General features: G+C 42.3%; 1 protein-coding gene and 1 pseudogene across 1 annotated transcript in view; both read left to right on the plus strand.

The window, feature by feature from the left end:
• Nucleotides 1–20078, plus strand: part of LOC145409044 (outer dynein arm-docking complex subunit 4) — a 315075-nt gene that overhangs the window by 137591 nt on the left and 157406 nt on the right. The window contains exons 9-11 of the mRNA XM_080279602.1: nucleotides 3631–3791; nucleotides 4793–4942; nucleotides 7227–7402. Of these exons, the coding sequence (XP_080135728.1) occupies nucleotides 3631–3791; nucleotides 4793–4942; nucleotides 7227–7402 (487 nt within the window). The remainder of the gene's footprint in view (nucleotides 1–3630; nucleotides 3792–4792; nucleotides 4943–7226; nucleotides 7403–20078) is intronic.
• LOC145409156 (5S ribosomal RNA) lies at nucleotides 19630–19748 on the plus strand (annotated as a pseudogene).

Here is a 20078-nt window from a genome sequence, read left to right on the forward strand (position 1 = left end):
CCCCCCCCAAAAAAAAAAAAAAAGGAAAACCTTCACAAACTACAAGTAGGGTAGCAGGGCACGATCGCACAATACAGAGAAAAGGCATTAAAAACTTTTAACCCGAATTCTTTCTCCGACCCTAACAAAAGAAATGCCAAATTCAGTATTACCATTAGTACAGTCGGTAAATCCAACATCTCTACTGGTAACACGAAAAACTTCAGTCCAGTTTTCTCTCCTTAGATAAATTGGCTCAACAGGGAGACAATATGGGAGCGCTGAGAGTACGAGTATGCAAAACTCGCTACCTACTGCACAGTCGGTCTAAAGGAAGAATATTTCACGTTGCCCTTTGACTTTGACCTTCGACTGGTTGATTCTTTAATCGAATAATATAATCTTTCCACGATCGTCACCTATTGATTAAGTTTGATTCAAATGGGATCAATAGCATTTAAGTAGATATTGCCCTGTAACTTTGAACTATGACTTACTGTTCTCAAATTCACATCATCAAAGGCCGCCCTGCATCCCTTCCACCAAGTTTGGTCCAAAACCTAGCCCTGTGACCTTTACTTTTGGCCGATTCTTCTCAAAACTGAACTGCTTCATCTTTTCAAGACCCTTAACCCTTCAACCAAGTGTGATCTAAATCAAATAGAAATGTCTTGAGTTGACTTGTCGCTATTGCCTTGACCTATGGCATTTTTTTTAATAAGAATTTAAGCACGGGTTCCCCTGATGGCCCTCAATCATGCAAATTTTGATTTAGTTCCGTCTGTTATTATTTCTATAACCAGACTGAAAGACTAGCAAACAGTACCAAATATTACGCGCACAATTAAACAAAAAAATCCGCTATCAACAAAACTAGAATCAATAAACCACAAATCGTGGGCATTAGTGAACTACTTCGAACACGCAAGCCAAGCGAGTGGAAAAAAATAACTGTGGTCAGAAATTATCATAGAACAAATATCAGCCAATACTGGAAAAGAATAAAAAAAAGTTTACACATTCAAAAACTCATGACCTTTAACTCATGAACCAATTAATGAACAGTGATGGAATCATTCCCGAAGTGAAGGAACAATGAAACAACCTAATAAGGTATTATGAATCATAAACTACAAAAATAGCATCCTCAAAAAAGTTATTTAAAAACTCAGGAAAAAACTGGAAACACATCAACACCTCGTCCTTTCACCAAATGATCAAATTAAAAAAAAAAGAAAGAAAAAAAAAAAAAAAAGCAGCTGGACCAGACTAATTCTCAAAAATCAAGTTAAAGTTCCTCGGCCCCGTGCAGATATACTGAATTGTTCAACTCCTACCGCATACATAACCGAATCCCTGGCATCTGAAAGAACACATTCATCATCCTTGTGCCCAAGCCAGAGTAACTACCAAAAAGACGTTCATCGTGTAAACCAATGTCGTTTCTTTGCACACGATCCAAAGCCAAAGAAATATTAATACTAAAGAACATAACCCACACATCTCACCCCCTACCTCCCAGTATGGAATCCGTCCTAGGAATTCAACCATCACACACATTTCTAAATTGACCCACCTCAGCTTAATGGTTTTAGCAAGAAACAAAACCTACGATGAACGACACTAGAAGCAATAGACACAAACAAACTATTGTCATGGTACCAAATTATAATCCCGATAAGAAAAATCCTAAAAAAAAATGACAACGACAAGAAATAGCTGGCCAACAGAGTTTCGAACAGACAGATTCGGGTACTCTACTAAAACTACTCAGAGTATTGTTTGATGCTCTCCTACAGGACCTACATCTCTCACGATTACTTTTTAACTTTTCCTTCACGAATTATCATCCCTTTTCCTTCAGTAACAATACAGGTCTTTACTGACAACCTAACATTTTCTTCACGGTACTCCAGAACTTTACAAACGGGAGACCAGCTCCAGCTGAAGGCTACAGTACATACTTGTACTTTATATGCATTTGAACATTGGCTTAAACAAGACTCAATGTCTGTTCACTCACGAAATTAGCCATCATTCTTATCACTACAGACAGACACCAACCTTAAGTCTCCCTGTTTAACTAATCGTTCCTATGGGAGAAACACTCCAATATTCTTGGACTTAAATTCGGATACACACATGACCTACATAGCCGCAGGACTAAGTGTGAAGATATCTTGTAAAATCAGTGCCCTGAAAACACTCACAGACAAAATCGTCGGACAGCAGAAGGATTTTCGGAAAACATTCTACAAGCACTTCATTCGATGACAGTGAATTACGCGAACATAAGCTAGACCCCCACATAAATTTCCATGCATTTGGAAAGCTTCAGAAAGACACATAACAAGGCATTAAGAATAATAACAGGATGCTTGCGTTTAGAGATCGTTCACCATGTTAGCAAGTGTAGGTGTTTTCAGCTGATGATAACTCTTCAAGGTACCACCATCAAGCATTATTATAGACACGGCAGTTATGGAAACATGTGTCAGTGCCGACGGCTGCTCAGGAAAGTCAACAACCCTGACATATTACTTGGTTTCCTTGACTACAACAACCACTCAACATCTCAGTCAGTTTTGAATTATCTGAAAGTAGCACTATATTGAGTGAGTAGATGATGGGCGCCTAAACTCTCACAGACACAAAAACTACAAATACAGACCACCTGCACAAAGATATTTTCACTGCAGCCCAGGATCATTCCATCCATGTAAATTAACGTTGCACCACCACTCATCACAAGAAACAAAAAACGAACAACCTCCCAGCGATACACAGGACGCGTTAATAACAGCCATATCCGCCACCCAGCCATCCACATCAAACACACAGCACGACCGCAAACCAAAATGACAAGACAAGCGGCATTATTCATGAACCACCACCTGACAATCAACCCTCAGAAATTACCCATCCCAGAGAGTCAGTAGTGCACCTAACCAGACTGGGATTCACCCATAACCCTACCATGGTTCAGCACCAACACAAAACAGGCTACAACTCACACCACACCACAGCTTACTTCGTGAATCACGTTATAACTTCAACAACTTTAAAAAAGGATCTCATACAGCGCCCAGTTGAAGTTTTTTTTTTTTTTCCTGCAGCATAACAGGTTCACGTCCAGGTGAACCTCAGACAATAACAACAACAACAACGATATCTAAAGCACACCCAAAGCTACCACATCATTATCAGATTGCTACAACTACTATTGCAACCAACATTACCAAAGAACTACACCCATCACAACCGCATCACCACTACTACACTACCACAGCCAAAGTCATCATTAACACAGCCATTATTATCACACAACAACAACTGCACTACCACTAGGAAATTATACCACCAATACCATACAACCACTACCGCACAACTACTACCACATTACCACGTGCACACTACCACACCACTAATACCACAGTTCCACTACCACACTACCACAACTAGTATTTCCTCACTCTTTGAGTTCCACACTTCCTCAGTCCACACTTGAACACTGTGATCAAGCTACTGTACTACAGTAACAAAGACAACAATGCCTTTCTACAACACCTAACACTGCCACGGCAACACTGCTGCATTACCACAACCCCACTACCACACTACCACTGCCTGCACTCCTGGTCCCTCTGACAGGCGATCAATTCCCCGAACTGGAGGAGCTGGTACCCGGTCTGAGTCTGAGTGACAGCTTGGCGGGGTCTGGTCAGCAGCACACCACTACCACCACCACTACCACCGCCACAGTCCCCACCATTACGCTCACCAACCCCACCACATCTAAGTCTGCTTCAAAGGTCAGAGCATGCCACGCTCGCACCCGCTCATGGTTTTAGGAGGCTAAATTTTTCTTTACATTACTGACACACTGGTGTCATGTTCATTTAGCATTTCCCATTACAAAGAAAAAAAAAATCTTTGTATGATCTGTACGCACATTCACATTCAGATTTCTAGTTTATTTGCCTTGACTCGCCTAATTTCCTTTGTTCATATTAATTTGCCTATACATTACTTTTAAGATTTTCGGCTTATACTGATGCACACACGTTTCTCACCCCCCTTTTTCTGATACCTTCACAGTCTGTTTCTGATAGAAGAATAACATATTTTTCTTTCATTAGTACAATAGTCTATTTAGTTGCTTATTGAGACACTTATAGATATCATTTGAATAATATATTTTTAGTGGATTTTGTGTTTTATGAAATACTGGTCTTCTCTGCTGGAGCAATAACCGCATGAATTATTGTCTCTGTTAAATGGAGGATAGCATTCTGTATTTGTATCGTTATTTCCTTCTTCCTGTCTTTTTTTCTTCGAAAAAACTTTCCTCTTTGGTGTCATTCCTTCATTTCATCAACCATTCATTTAAGACATGATACAATTGTTCCTCTGTCAAATACTCCTGGACGACTTACTCATATTTAGAAGTAGGCCTTTTAGATAATTTTATGATGACCATGATCACGCCTTTGACTCCATAAGCTGGTAAATTGTACAACCCCACAGAGTTTGCCAACCTCGGCGAAGAGAGATGGTGACAGTCACCGCTTTGAATGCTAGGGATTTAGTTGTGTTAAAACAATCCATCATTTCCTTGGCAATGTTAGTAACCTTTGATTCCTTAAATCTTTGTGAGAGCAGTATTATAAAAAAATAATGTCATATAATTCTAAACGGATGATATGCTCAGAAGAAATAACTTACAATGTTACCTTGCAAGCAGGGTTAAGAAGCTGGACAATTATGAAATATTACATGAGTGTAGGAATTGTTGATATTACTCCTGCGGCAGCGACTGCTGGGCGGGCTCAGCAAAGATAAGGAGTTCCTGGCCTCGTTGGTGGGACGCGAGAGCCTGAGGAGGCAGTTGGTGTCTGACGACGCTCCCACCTCGGGCGCCATGGTCGAGTCCGTCGCCAAGGAGGCTCTCACATCCCTTCAGGTCAGTCCGACCAGTCAGTACCTCCAGGTCAGTCAGATCAGTCAGTGTATCCAGGTCAGTCAGTCCAGTTAGCCTAATGTATCCAGGTCAGTCCAACCAGTCAATGCATCAATATCAGTGAAGTAAGTGCATTCTTGTATTCCAGTCAGTACCTCCAGGTCAGTCCAGTCATTGCATCCCCGTGATTACAGTACGACTAGGTCAGTCCAGTCGCTGCATAGAGGAACGTCCAGTCAGGTAGGTCCTCCAGGTTATTCCGGTCTTCCTACCATGTGAATCCAGTCATACAAATGAGTTCAGTGGTCGTTCCAGGGGAATTCAGTCTAGTTCCTATGGGAGAGTACAGTCCCTCCATATCACTGGCTCCAGGTGGTTCCAGTCCTTCCAAGCGATTCCAATTCATCCTAACGAGTCCAGTACATGAAAATGAGTCTAGTTCATCCAGACTAGTCCAGTCGATCCTGGTGATCCAGTACATATAGGAATGTCCGATCCATCCTGGTGATCCAGTACATCTAAGTGAGTCCAGTCCCTGTTGTCGAGTCCAGTACATCTGAGTCAGTCCAGTCCATCCTGATGAGTTCATTACATCTAGGTAAATCAGCCCATCCTGGTAGTGCAGCATATCTAAATGAGTCCAATCCATCCTAGTGAATCCGGTACATGTAGGGGGATCTGGCCCTTCCTGGCGAGTCCAGGACATCCAGGCGAGTCCAGTATATCCAGGGGAGTCCTGTACATTTAGGCGAGTCCAGTGCGTCTAGATGAGTCTAGTCTTTCCAAGTGAGTCCAGTACATCCAAGTAGGCAGAAATATTTTGTTTCAATAATTTTTTTCCTTTTCAAGTGAGTACAGATGATATTGTAGTTGAAACATTTTGCGTTAGTACTGTGGAATGATAAACTTTTGAAATTTAACATGAGCACATAAGACATCAGAAAGAATAGTGCTACTTCTGTGATGCAGATTTGTTCATCTAACATCTGATCAATGGAGATACTCAGTCTGGTATAAATTGTTTAATGTCTATAGCAATGTTCAGATAGATAGACAAATGAACGGATAGACAGGTAGACTGGTAGATTAGCTGGTGCCAGTGTTCTGAAGGTGGTTGAGAGGAGGAAAGGAAAGTGAATGTGAGAAAAATGAAGGTGATGAGATATAGCAGGGGGACATTACAATGGCAGGACAGTACCCTAAACCCCGACCATACTAGGAGTCATGCTGCACTCTCTGCGCGTCATGTTGCCCAGTTCGAGTTATCCTGCCGTGGAGGGCCTGTGCCACGCGCTTCTGGCAAATCTGGCCCAGGGGTATATTGTGGTGACGGCGCGCGCCATGATGCCCGCAGTAGCCGTCAGGCTTCCCTATGAAAATAGGTCGAGACAGACACTGCTTGCACCACATCTTCCTCTTCCTATTCTTTTTCGTTTCGGCGCAATATGGTGCCACAATACTCCAATCGCAGTCTCTTGAACTGCTGTAGTGTTGGTATCCATCCTCCTCCTCATGCAGGTCAAGAGTAGCTGGCTCACGCTGCCCATTGCACTAGTTTGGACATCAACAGCACCCAGCAACAAGAGTTGGGTAACATGACGCGCAACAGAGCCCGCATCATGATCTCTAGTGGGGACGGGGATTAAGCCTATTTGAGGATGATCTTGAGAGGATTGAGTGTTTCAAATATTTCTGGTGAACTGTTTAGCAGGGAGATTTCAGAGAGCTAAACTATTTCTATAGAATGGTGTGCAGTGAGGTTTCAGTACCTTAAATTAAGCTATGTGTTGCAAGGAGAGGAAAAAGTGTCGGGTGCATGGAGAAGCGTGTGTAAAGAGGGCTGTGGATCACTTCTGGTGAAGATGGGTATACATGACAGTATAGAGTAGCAGAATGTGCTGTATGATTTTGAGGTATGGACCTGAAATGTCTGTTGAAAATGGTTGGAACAGTTGTAAGTGAAGTGATTTAGTTCTACAGCAGATATGTGACGAGATGGTTTAAGAAACTTAGAAATGATAGAGCGAGAGGAAGGTGCGGATATAGATGCAGAATAATGATAAGCGCTAGTGAACTGCTATACAGAGAGAATCTGTGGCGAAAGATTGATAAAAGAATGGAGTACCCAAAAGGAGGTGGAATTAACGATACCATAATGCTTCTCACAAAACATTCTAAATGTGTAATATTAATATAATACTATTTACTGTGTGTGTGTGTGTGTGTGTGTGTGTGTGTGTGTGTGTGTGTGTGTGTGATCTGAGTGAATGATCTCTCGTGTTGGCAGCACCTGGAGTCGTTCATGTGGCAACGGGACCCCGGGGGCGACGGGGCCGGGCCGGGACAGGCGGGGCACGGGGGCAAGACGGTCCTACAGAAAGAGAAGGAGAAGAAGGAACTGGCCAAGCAAAGAGCCAGTCTCAGGAGGCGCGTGACTACTGTCCTGGAACAGCTGCAACAGGAGTATGATGGTAAGAGGGTGAGGCATTGAGGCATGAATGGTGAGACAGTGAGGCCTAGAGGGTTTAGCAGTGATGGCGTGGAGGTCTAGAGGGCATGGCAGTGAGGCCGTGGGGGCCTAGAGAGAGAGGCTAGGAGGATGAGGCAGTGGTGTGGTAGAGGGCTAGTGAGTGCGAGAGAGGCTTAAAGAGTGAGGCTCTGGTGACTTAAATATCAAGGATGAGAGAGTGAGGCGCCGAGGTTGAGGCAGTGAGGCATAGACTCTGAGGCTGAGATGCCGTGAAAGTCTGGAACGCGAGGGAACAAGGTGTAGACAGTAAGACAATATGGGTTAGAGGGTATGGAAGTGAGGTCTAAAGGATGAAGTAGTTAGGAACTGAAGTCAGGGGTGTGGCCTAGAGGATGAGGCAATGAGGTTTAGAGGGTGAGGCAGTGAGTGGTAGGACTAGACGGTGCGGTCTATAAAGAGAAGCAGTGAGACTGGCAGGTGTCAGAGAGGTGATAGTCGTGGGGAGATGATGGTCAGGTGGTTAATAACGCGATCTGCTATACGAAAGAATTGGAGTTCGATCCGATGAAGAGAAAGGGAATAGGTCAATTATTTGAGTTTATTAAACGCAAACCTTGCTTATTGTCCAGTATACGCACCAACACTTCATAATAACATCCCAAGTAATACCGTCATACAAGTCCTACATGGGGTAGATTTTGCGAAGTATCTAATATGGACGTTAGGGATGATCATTGAAGTGGCGACATACAAAAGTGTGTGGTACCTATGAGGAGAGCTTGTGCCTCAGGAAAATGACTAAAAAAATTTAGCTCAAAATCAGGCACTGTACTTGGAAAAGTCTGGCCTTCTGTTCTTTCTTATACACTGGGAAATATTCACAATTGATTAGCAAGAGATTATGCCTTTATCAGATCCGTATACTTATCATTACATCTGCCATTACATTAAAAGTGAGGGTTACATGGTGCAGCTAGTCCACTATAATTAAGTTATATAGTTGTATCCTTGTAATGGATCGTTATGAAGTACCGTGGGGAGGATAATGGAAGGCGACTGAAGGGCATATGTAAGGAAAGGGCATTGTGTTTTTTAAACATAAAGATGCACACAAATATCAGTGGCTTAGAGGGAACGGGGACAGTGCTGAATAAAGTCTGATTGATTACGAGTTTGAAGGTAAAGCGATGCTTGGGAGTGTCATGACTATAAGAGCGGTAAGGGGATGATACAGAGGTCTATCCCTTCATATTGTTTCTGTATGCAGTGTTAAGGTGAGAGGACTGAGATGAATAAAGAGGGAAAGGGGCAGTCAAGACGAGAGACTTTAAGTGGAGAAGAAGCGAAACAAAAAAGGGGTAGATAAACACCAGGCTAAAGTAGTGAACGACTAGGAAGCAATAAACTAGGTAAATAGATCTAAACTACTTGTGGAAAACATAGAGTACATATTTAGAATGCCAGAAGGGCGTGCGGTGTCGGGAGGTTAGCAGAAAATAAAAAAGGTACATTCTGGTGGAATCTAGAAATCAAGCTATATATATATATATATATATATATATATATATATATATATATATATATTCTATCTATCTATCTATTGCCAGAGGCCTCAATCCCGTTTGGGGTAGCCACAAACAAATCGCCTCCACGTCGCCCTGTCCCCCGCCATTTCACTCCCCTGCTCTCAGCTCACACCCCCCTCTCTCATATACCTCTCCACCCCATCCCTCCATCTCATCCTCGGCCTCCCCCTCCTTCTTTCCCCCTCCACCTCATTCACATACACTCTCTTCGTCAGTCTTTCACCCTCCATCCTCTCCACATGGCCAAACCACCTCAGTGTGTTCCTCATAACGCTTCCTATCACATCCACATCAACACCACAACGCTTCTTTATATCCTCATTCGTCAGCCTGTCTCTCCATGTGACTCCACAGGCTCCTCTCAAATAACTCATTTCCACTGCTCTCACTCTTGACTTGTGTCCTTCCAACAACGTCCAAGCTTCACTTCCGTACGTTAGAGTTGGTATCACAATACTGTCATGTAGTAACTTTTTCACTTCCATGCTCACTTCCCTGTTTCTTATCACTGCTTTCAAGGAACCAGCAACCTTTCTTCCCTGCTGTACCCTTTCAAGCACTTCACCCTCCAAACCTCCATCCTTACTCATCACACTACCCAAGTACTTAAACGTACTCACACTTTCCATTTCCTCACCATCCAACCTCGCTGTACATTCACTGACTTCACCTCTTTCAAAGACCATCACTTTACTCTTCCCTACATTCACCTTTAGATTCCGTTTCTTACACACTCTCCCAAACTCATCCACCAAGCCTTGCAGCTCTCCTTCGTCTTCACTCAACAACACAGTATCATCTGCAAACAACAGTACAGGGAGTTTCCAAACACTATCCTCTCTCACCATGGCCACTCCAACATCCACTACCCTACCTTGTACCTCTGTTATTACCCCATCCATGTACAGATTGAACAACCATGGAGACATGACACATCCCTGTTTCAACCCAACCTTCAAAGAGAAAAATTCACTTAGATCACCATCGACACGCACTGCAGCCTTCGCACCATCGTACATACTCTTCACAGCATTCAACAACTTTCCATCTACTCCATATATTCCTAACACTTTCCACAATCCTTGTCTATCCGCCCTGTCATATGCTTTCTCCAAATCCATGAATGCCGCATACAACTTCTTTCCCTTCTCTAGAAACTTTTCCACTAAAGATCTGAGAATGAATATCTGATCTACACAACCTCTTCCCTTCCTAAAGCCTCCCTGTTCTTCTCCAACTAATTTCTCTGTTCTTTCTCTAACTCTGTCAATAAGTATCCTACCATACACTTTTCCTATTATACTAAGAAGACAAATGCCCCTATGGTTACCACACACTTCTTTTTCCCCTTTTCCTTTGTACAAGGGAATAATTATACCTGACTTCCAATCCTCCGGGACTCTACCTTCCTCCCAGGCCAATCTGCACATCTTCCACATCCATTCTACTACTATCTCTCCCCCATGCTTCAGCATTTCACTACACACTCCATCAATTCCTGGGGCTTTCCCTGATTTAACTTTCTTCATTGCTTCCACAACTTCTATCCTACTGATTTCTTCCTGTCTTCTCACCTCCCTCCTTCTCCCAGCCATTCCCCAGCCACTTATACTCGCATTACTTCCATCCTCTACGTTCAACAGTTCCTTAAAGTGTTCTCTCCATCTGCTCACTTTTTCTCCCCTCTCCACTAATAATCTACCATTTTTATCTTTCACTCCCCTGCTAACTTCACTTCCACCCTGTCTTACTCTTTTCACCTCTCTCCAGAACATTTTCTTACAGTCCCTCCACTTTACACTCAAATTTCTTCCAAATTCCTCATCCACTCTCTTCTTACTCTCCCTTACTAATCTTTTCACCTCTCTCTTCCTTTCTACATATAACTCTCTCTTCCGCCTCTCAACCTCTTCCACGCCCCTATTTCTCATCCATTCATTGTATGCTTTCTTCTTTTATATATATATATATATATATATATATATATATATATATATATATATATATATATGTATATATATATGTATATTTATATTTATATATTTTTAGATTTATTTGTATATATATATATATTTATTTATATATATTTTTTTATATATATATGTATGTTTATATATATGTATGTTTGTATATATATATATATATTATATATTTATATTTACATATACTTACAGTATATATATATATTTATATATTTATTTATATATTTATATATATTTATATCTATTTATATAAATTTATATATATATATATATATATATATATATATATATATATATATATATATATATATATATATATATATATATATATAAATCCCATTGGATCCCAGAGTTGCTGGGCAAGTGCATTGTACTGGGAGGGTACTAAGCGTACCGCCCTACGGCTATTGGCTTATAGTCTTGAAGCTCATTGGTCCTTGTCCGGGGGTTCCCTATTTTATTAAGAATTGAAAATTTCTAGTTCTGTCCAATACTGGGGACACTGGGCTCCAATGGCTTAGAGAGAGAGAGAGAGAGAGAGAGAGAGAGAGAGAATATATATATATATATATATATATATATATATATATATATATATATATATATATATATAAATTCATATATACTATACATACATACACTATATATATATATATATATATATATATATATATATATATATATATATATATATATATATATATATATATATACATATATATATATATATATATATATATATATATATATATATATATATATATATATATATAGTTTAATAATGAATTTTTACCGAAGGGACTGTATATTAAACATTCCCAGATATGCTTGAAAGGACAACTATTCGACGTATGCTACACTATATTCTGCCTCTCTCTCTCTCTCTCTCTCTCTCTCTCTCACACACACACACACACACACACACACACACACCTTCAAGAAAATTTACGTGTACCCTTATGAGCCGTCTCCTCCACCGATCATCTCTATCATATTTTCTCGTCTCACAGTGCTCTAACATGGTCATGATCCCTGCCCATTCTACCCACTCTTATTCTGATTCAACGAACATTTCATTTCGATATTATTGCTGTTTAGGTACCAATGAATTTTACTTAGTTTCCGAATGTGTAAAGATGTTATGATCCAGTACAATGACTCTCCTTTATTGTATTTTCTTTGCAAGTGAGAATTTTCTCATTTAACTTTTTTGCAGAAAATGTCTACAATATTTACACTATAACGAGGGAAGGAGGTTCCTGAGAGTTGAACAGTCAGCTGTGGCTGCTTAGAGCACAGTGTGTAACACTGATCTTTAGAAAGCTATTTGCGATAACCAAGAGAATATTCAAGTGCTCAATGATTTTAAGCGTTCTCGTGGTGTTCTGTCTTCAGGTGTCGAGTTATAGTACGATATATTTTTCCTGTTGGTCATTTTCCTTAACCATACTAAGTGTAGTGCAACACTGGATTATTGTACGTGTTTCAGATGCACCTTCATACTGTAAGAGTCTGAGAGAGTGCGGGTTATTCTTCGCGATGGCCCCGGACGTGTTGTAAGTTTTTTTTTTTTTTTTTTAAATGTGTCCGACTCTGGGCACAGGCTTTACAGCCTGCTGTCAAGGCCCAGTAGTCCTCTTACATACCATACACCTTTCTACATGTCACCCTGGATGCTGCTTGATATTTTTCATACTCACCTCTAAATCCTCATTCTCTGGTTCCATTTTTATGAATTTCATGCTTTCTGTCCCTTATTTGTGTGAATAGGGTCTTAAATAGTTACTATGCATGTCTGGTAGGGAGTTATGTAGGTAGTTTTCTGAGTTAGACTGGGTAAGGGTCCATAAGTACCTCTCCAGGAGGCATTTTCCCAAGTTCCGGATAAACCCAAGTACCGGACATGCCTTTGGCTCTATTACGTCAGGTCTTGGAGGGATTACTGTACTTAACCCCCCCAGTGCCGGAGCTGTACAGGTAAGGAGGTGCCTACTTCTGCGGACAGTGCCGGAGCTGTACCGGTAAGGTGGTGCCTATTTCTGTTGACAGTGCCGGAGCTGTACCTGTATGGTCTGCAATTGCAACAGGTGTCAACACACGAATTTTCAAATTTGGCGGGAGATGACTGGCATGGATACGCACGCACCCTTCCCGCGTCTCTACCTGTCACGGGGTTTTTATAATATCACTGTGTTTTTTGAAATATAAATGGTTAAATGTTATTTAAATTGATAATAATATTCAATAATATTGAAGAGCAGAGACAATGGTTGTCTTGCTACATCAAGCAACGATTACTTTACGTTGGCTTAGCACGATTCTCTGAGAACGAGAATTTATAAACTTTCTCAACAGTACACAGCAGAGACTAATTACTCACAATTTCTGAATTACTGTACTGTTAGCCTCTGGAGAAAGTTACATCACCCCTGACAATAAATAACTAATACTAATAATAATAACATCAGGTTCTTGCTGATGCATTAACTCCTGGCACAACGGATTTTAAGTTAATACAACAAGACTGGTCTAAGTACCAGTTATGAAAGCAAACGTTTATGCAAGCTAGGAGCTATATGGGAAATAAGCTTAATTATGGAGAAATGAAACAAGAGTTTACTTACATTAAGCTCAAGAAAGGAACTGTTAAATTTATTAATTACAAAAAATAAATTTAACGTTACAATTCAAATCAAATTAAATGAGACGCACTCACTCACTCTCACAAAAGCTAAATACTTACGCCTAGGGAAAAACACCTTAACTAAGCTCTTAAAACTACAAAATACACAAAAGAAATACCAGTCGATGAATGCTATGTATCACCACTGAGGTGGGAGTACTGGGATTACTGAACTAGTGGAGATTGGGGTGCTAGCTGACCTCTCCACTTCTGAGCACAGAACCTTTCTCCGTCACAGCAAACACAAGACTGAATTCAAATACATTGTATGGGCAGGACGCAAGGCGTGGCTAACGGTTGAGGGAAGCAGAGGCGAACGATAAAGAAACAATTGTATCGCTCAGTAGCGCACTTAGTGACGTGCATTAAATCGGTCACTTTTGAAAGTGACGAATGTTTTGAAAAGTATACTCCGAAATGGAGAGAGAAACGGTTAGCTGAGCGATACACAGTGAGTTTTCCACTAATAGTTCGTGGCTTCTCACAAAAGGGAAATGTCGCGAATTGATTCGTGACATTACGCCCTTACAAAGTTAAATTTTTTCCTTATGGGAAAAAATTTGTGGATATATATATATATATATGTATACATCCTAAGTCATTCACACAAGATTCACACTGTGGTGTGTGTGCTATCCTGCTACAGGAGAAAGTCGCAGTCGTCAGTGAGCGAAAAAACCTCGTATTTACGTTAATAGAAGCAAGCTTGAGGGAAAAACTCCGTGACGACGGTGAAAATCCTGTACTCAGGTCAAACTGAGCGAAAATTCGCTACATTTACATTGACAACTAATTGTTGTGTAGCGTGGTGTATGTAATACACGGTGTAGGTGTGACAGTTGTAGTGTAACTGTACCTACGTGTAAAATGACACAGTAAATAACAACATGGCGACGACGAAGGCAGAGGAGAAGAGGCGGCAGCGTGCGCCAGACAATCAGCTGGTCCGCACAGCAAAACTGCTACACCCATTGCTGAACCTGCAAAACCAATTGAGGTGGAGCATCAAAAGTGTCAGAGACAAAATTCTTATTAAGTTACAATTACTCTCTCTGCCTAGCAATCAGTACATGCTACGAAAAGTACACTCTGGCTGAAAAATACGAGTGACAGCCTAAGCTTCGTACATTCGAGGTCGCCATTAATTATAGCACACGATTATGTCAGCAAGTTGAGAATCCCTGTGCAACCTCGGGTCTTCCATAGCCTCGAACCGCACACGGGTCCTCAACCTGTGCCTTAACCTACAGTTCTTATATTAACATCGGAGAGCTGAGAATCCTTGTGCAAACTCGGGTCTTCCATAGCCTCAAGTCGCCACTGCGGAGTTCTCTCTCGAACTTCCCCCTTAACCTACAGTACTTCTATTAGTACCGGGAAGCTGAGAATCCTTATGCAAACTTGGGTCTTCCATAGCCTCAAGTCGCCTCTGCGGAGTTCTCTCTCGAACTTCCCCCTTAACCTACAGTACTTCTATTAGTACCGGGAAGCTGAGAATCCTTATGCAAACTTGGGTCTTCCATAGCCTCGAGTCACCTCTCAACTTCCCCCTTAACCTACGGTACATAATATGTATGTACAGGCCCTGGACATACTGTGTCCTGTGGGGCCAATGGGCGAGACATCAGGTCTGCACCCACTTCACCACTACCCTGTCTCTCAACTGACTCAGAGATTACAGGTGTGGTTACAAATGGCACAGGAAGGGCATGTCCCTGATCAGTGGTGATACTTTGGCACACACTGCAGGCACGGACAAAACTATCTATGTCCCGTCCCATCCCTGGCCAGAAAAAGTCAGCTCGGATACGGCCCTGGGTCTTCCTTTTGCCCAGGTGACCTCCTGAGGCTGAACAATGACCCCATTGTAACACTGCTAGGCGGTACTTGGCGGGAACGACAAACTGCAGTCGAACCTCGTCCTCGGGTGTTCGTGACTCACGGTAGAGCCGTCCTTGTTTACGAAGGAACTTGGCTTGACCTCCCCGTGAATACTTAATCACTCGACCCTTTTGTTTATTCCGCATGGCAGCAAGTGTCGGGTCAGATTGTTGTTCTTGCACAACAAGTTGGCTACACATCAGATCTTGCGGCGATTCAATGATCACTGGGGTGACACAGTCTGGAGCCTCAGTCATGGCTCGTGTTACCGCAGCAGCCGAAGTCTGAGCAGCGTCATCATCGGAGCAACTATCCTTGGCTCCTTGAATATTGCCTACTATAAAGTCAAATAGAGGCTCTGGCATGACAACTGCAAGTGTCATACCAGTATAAAATGGAGATGCCACCTGGATACATGCCTCAGGGAACAATCTCACTGATCCATCAATAAGGCTTACATGGATCTGTCGACCTGTATACTGCTCAGGCCGAACTAAACTCTGCTTAACAGAGCAACCTGAGGAACCATTGTCTCTCAGGACCTTCACAGGAATGCCTCCCACAAACCCTGGCTGAACAAGGAAGGTACTGTCACCTGTGGGAGGGCCTGTGGAGGAAGCAGCTAGCCACTCATGAGGCTGCTGAATTGATGTGGCAAACATTGTGCCTTGAGGGTTATACTGGGAAGATGGAACATTGGCCATCTGTGGAGGGGGGTTCACTGTCACTGTGGGACTAGTGAACTGTGGGGAAGTACCCACACTGGTAGGGACGTGACCACCAGGCTGCTGCTGAGGAATGAAGGCTGCATTCGCTTCCTGCCTCTTTTGAGTTGGTGGTGAAAAACTTTGTTCCGTCGGTCGGTTGCGTGGCTGATACTGCTGCTGGTTAGGGTACTTGTTGTACCTCTTCCACTCAGGTTTCTGAGTGTTTTGCCCCTGGTCCTTCCACTGCGGTTTTGGACCTTGACCATTACTCTGAGAACGGCCTTGGTGCTGGGATTCAGTCTGAGACGGCTTCCCAGACTTGGCAGTATCTTTTCTGCTCCAGGTGTTTTGCTTACGAGCTTGATACCCGTATGCAGTAAAGAATGCGTCAGCCTTCTCTGCCATTTGGCTGGCATCTTTCACCTGGCAGATCTTAAGCTGTGCTATGAGCTCAGCAGGCCACGACCTCTCTAGCTGTGTACGCAGCATAAGATCAATTATCCCCTCACGCGTGGAAGGAGTTTCATCTTTCTCCATCCACTCATTTAAGTAAGCTGTGAGACGATCAAGGAACTGAACAGCTGTCTCCTTGTCTTGGAGACGAGCTCGCATGAACTGAACTTTGGCGTCGTCTACTGTGAGACCATACGCCTTAATGAGTGCAGCTTTCATCATCTCATATGTGAGATTGTCTCCATGAATTCTGTGGAGAATATCGAGGGCAGGGCCCTCAAATAGGCTAAGAAACTGAAGCCGCTTAGCTGCCTCATCCAGTTGATATAAGTCTGCCATGTCCTCAAAACGAGCTATGTACGGCTCGATTCGCTCGCTTTCCTTGTATGAAGGAAGCTTGATGCGTGGGGTCGCCAGGACATGTGCAGGGAGAACGCTCGTGGAGCTTGGACCAACTGCACCAGACGTGTCTGAAGCCAAGGAATCTCGCTTGAGCTTCAGCACTTCAAGTTCATGTTCTCGTTCTTTGTCTCATTGTTCACGCTCGTATTCACGCTGTTCTCACTCGTGTTCGCGCTGTTCTCGCTCTTTTTCTAACTCGTGTTCGCATTGTTGTCGCACTTTTTCTAACTCGAGCTCGCGTTGTTTCTGCTCGTGTTCGCGCTGTTCTCGCTCGTACTCGCGCTCCTTTTCGCGTTCCTCACGCTGTTCTCGCTCGTATTCGCGCTGAATCTTACGCTCTTCACGGGCATCATTCTCGCGCTGCTGCTCCTGATTATGCCGTGAGAGTATATACTCTTTAATTTCGGTTGGGTCCGAAAGACCCATTTCTTTGGCTTCCTGTAAAAATATAGTAGTAGCCATGGCGCTAATTTATTAAGCAAACCGAAATTGAGTACTGACTGCTTAGCGACGAATACTAATAAACACAAATAAAGAATACAGACACAAGCTAGTAGTGACCAGTCTTATCTAGTTAACCGGCAAAGATTAAAGCAAAAATGCAAATGACTGGGAAGACTCAATAATAAACACAATGGGTACGGCGACTTCCCAGGAGCGAATAAAATCGTCTGGCGTTACCAAAAATAAACTAGAGTTAAGTACTCTATGAATTGATAAAGCAAAATTCACTTGCTAAATTAACGGTAAACACCAGTAAACTTGTGTCTATAAACTTTAATGATAAATACCTAAATATGAATGAGTGAGCACTATCTCGTGAATAGCTTTAGAGCTAGGAGTTAATATCCTGGCGAGGTCGCCAATTGTCACGGGGTTTTTATAATATCACTGCGTTTTTTGAAATATAAATGGTTAAATGTTATTTAAATTGATAATAATATTCAATAATATTGAAGAGCAGAGACAATGGTTGTCTTGCTACATCAAGCAACGATTACTTTACGTTGGCTTAGCACGATTCTCTGAGAACGAGAATTTATAAACTTTCCCAACAGTACACAGCAGAGACTAATTACTCACAATTGCTGAATTACTGTACTGTTAGCCTCTGGAGAAAGTTACATCACCCCTGACAATAAATAACTAATACTAATAATAATAACATCAGGTTCTTGCTGATGCATTAACTCCTGGCACAACGGATTTTAAGTTAATACAACAAGACTGGTCTAAGTACCAGTTATGAAAGCAAACGTTTATGCAAGCTAGGAGCTATATGGGAAATAAGCTTAATTATGGAGAAATGAAACAAGAGTTTACTTACATTAAGCTCAAGAAAGGAACTGTTAAATTTATTAATTACAAAAAATAAATTTAACGTTACAATTCAAATCAAATTAAATGAGACGCACTCACTCACTCTCACAAAAGCTAAATACTTACGCCTAGGGAAAAACACCTTAACTAAGCTCTTAAAACTACAAAATACACAAAAGAAATACCAGTCGATGAATGCTATGTATCACCACTGAGGTGGGAGTACTGGGATTACTGAACTAGTGGAGATTGGGGTGCTAGCTGACCTCTCCACTTCTGAGCACAGAACCTTTCTCCGTCACAGCAAACACAAGACTGAATTCAAATACATTGTATGGGCAGGACGCAAGGCGTGGCTAACGGTTGAGGTAAGCAGAGGCGAACGATAAAGAAACAATTGTATCGCTCAGTAGCGCACTTAGTGACGTGCATTAAATCGGTCACTTTTGAAAGTGACGAATGTTTTGAAAAGTATACTCCGAAATGGAGAGAGAAACGGTTAGCTGAGTGATACACAGTGAGTTTTCCACTAATAGTTCGTGGCTTCTCACAAAAGGGAAATGTCGCGAATTGATTCGTGACACTACCCACGTTACGAGTCACTCAGGCTGCTCTCGTGACGCGCAGGAGGCCCGCTCCTCACTCTTACTTTGTCACTGCTTGTGTGAACATTGTGTCACACCATGGTCTTTCCCTGCCTGAGACTGATGTCCTTTTCTTCGTCTCTCATGATGGTGAAAGTGATTCACCAATAGAGGACGACAAGTGCTCGTGGGCCCTTTGGGCCCCTCACACTTGCTCCTGCGAAGGGCTCTCTTGTTTATGTGCTTTTTGGTGTAATGTAGTTACTTGGATTTTTTGCAGCTATTCAACTGATCGTGTTATTTGCAGCTTCGGGAATGGAACCCAAGTTGTCCGAACGCAAGTCCGAAATACTTTACTATACTTTACTCTAGGTTTACCTGTGGGTAAAAAATTCTACAGAGATCCTATGCCGGGCGCCAGGAGCGTTTCTTTTTTGTCAAAATGTGATCGCTCATTAAATATAGTAAAAGTTTTTCAATCGTGATGGGACCAAGTTTTTTTTTCACATCAGCGAATCTTTTGCGATTTCTGTGCCAGTTTTGGTGCGAATTGAATGTGTAGTTTCGGCTGCCCAAAATACACACACACACACAGACATACGGCTACTGCTATAGTATATTATATGTGGGCCATGCCACGCTGAGTACACCGCTTCCCGTCCGATCAGCGAAGTTAAGCAACGCTGGATCTGGTTAGTACTTGGATGGGTGACCGCCTGGGAACACCAGATGCTGTTGGCATCCCTACGTGTCAAGTGGGGTTGGTGGAGGATTAGTGCCCCTACCTGTAAAACAATTAACTCTAAGCCCTTGACCACCCCGTTTGGGATACATGGCGTCTGGCAATGGATGGATGGATGGATTATATAAAGACTACGCTCAACCGGATGTGGAAACAAGCAGTGATGATGAAATACCATCGCCAAGAAAGGCTAAGTATATGGCCTATAGACCAGCCACCTCCCAACTCACACTACCAGTGTGTTGAGTGTGGCGTGAGTTTATGCATCATTCTCGGCTTTGAAGATTATCACACCCTTCTCCACTACTAACTGAGCAAAAGAAATATGC

This window comes from Coenobita brevimanus, chromosome 79 (assembly GCF_032717465.1).
Source record: "Coenobita brevimanus isolate Jiangsu-jjx chromosome 79, ASM3271746v2, whole genome shotgun sequence".
Taxonomy (NCBI): Eukaryota; Metazoa; Arthropoda; class Malacostraca; order Decapoda; family Coenobitidae; genus Coenobita; species Coenobita brevimanus.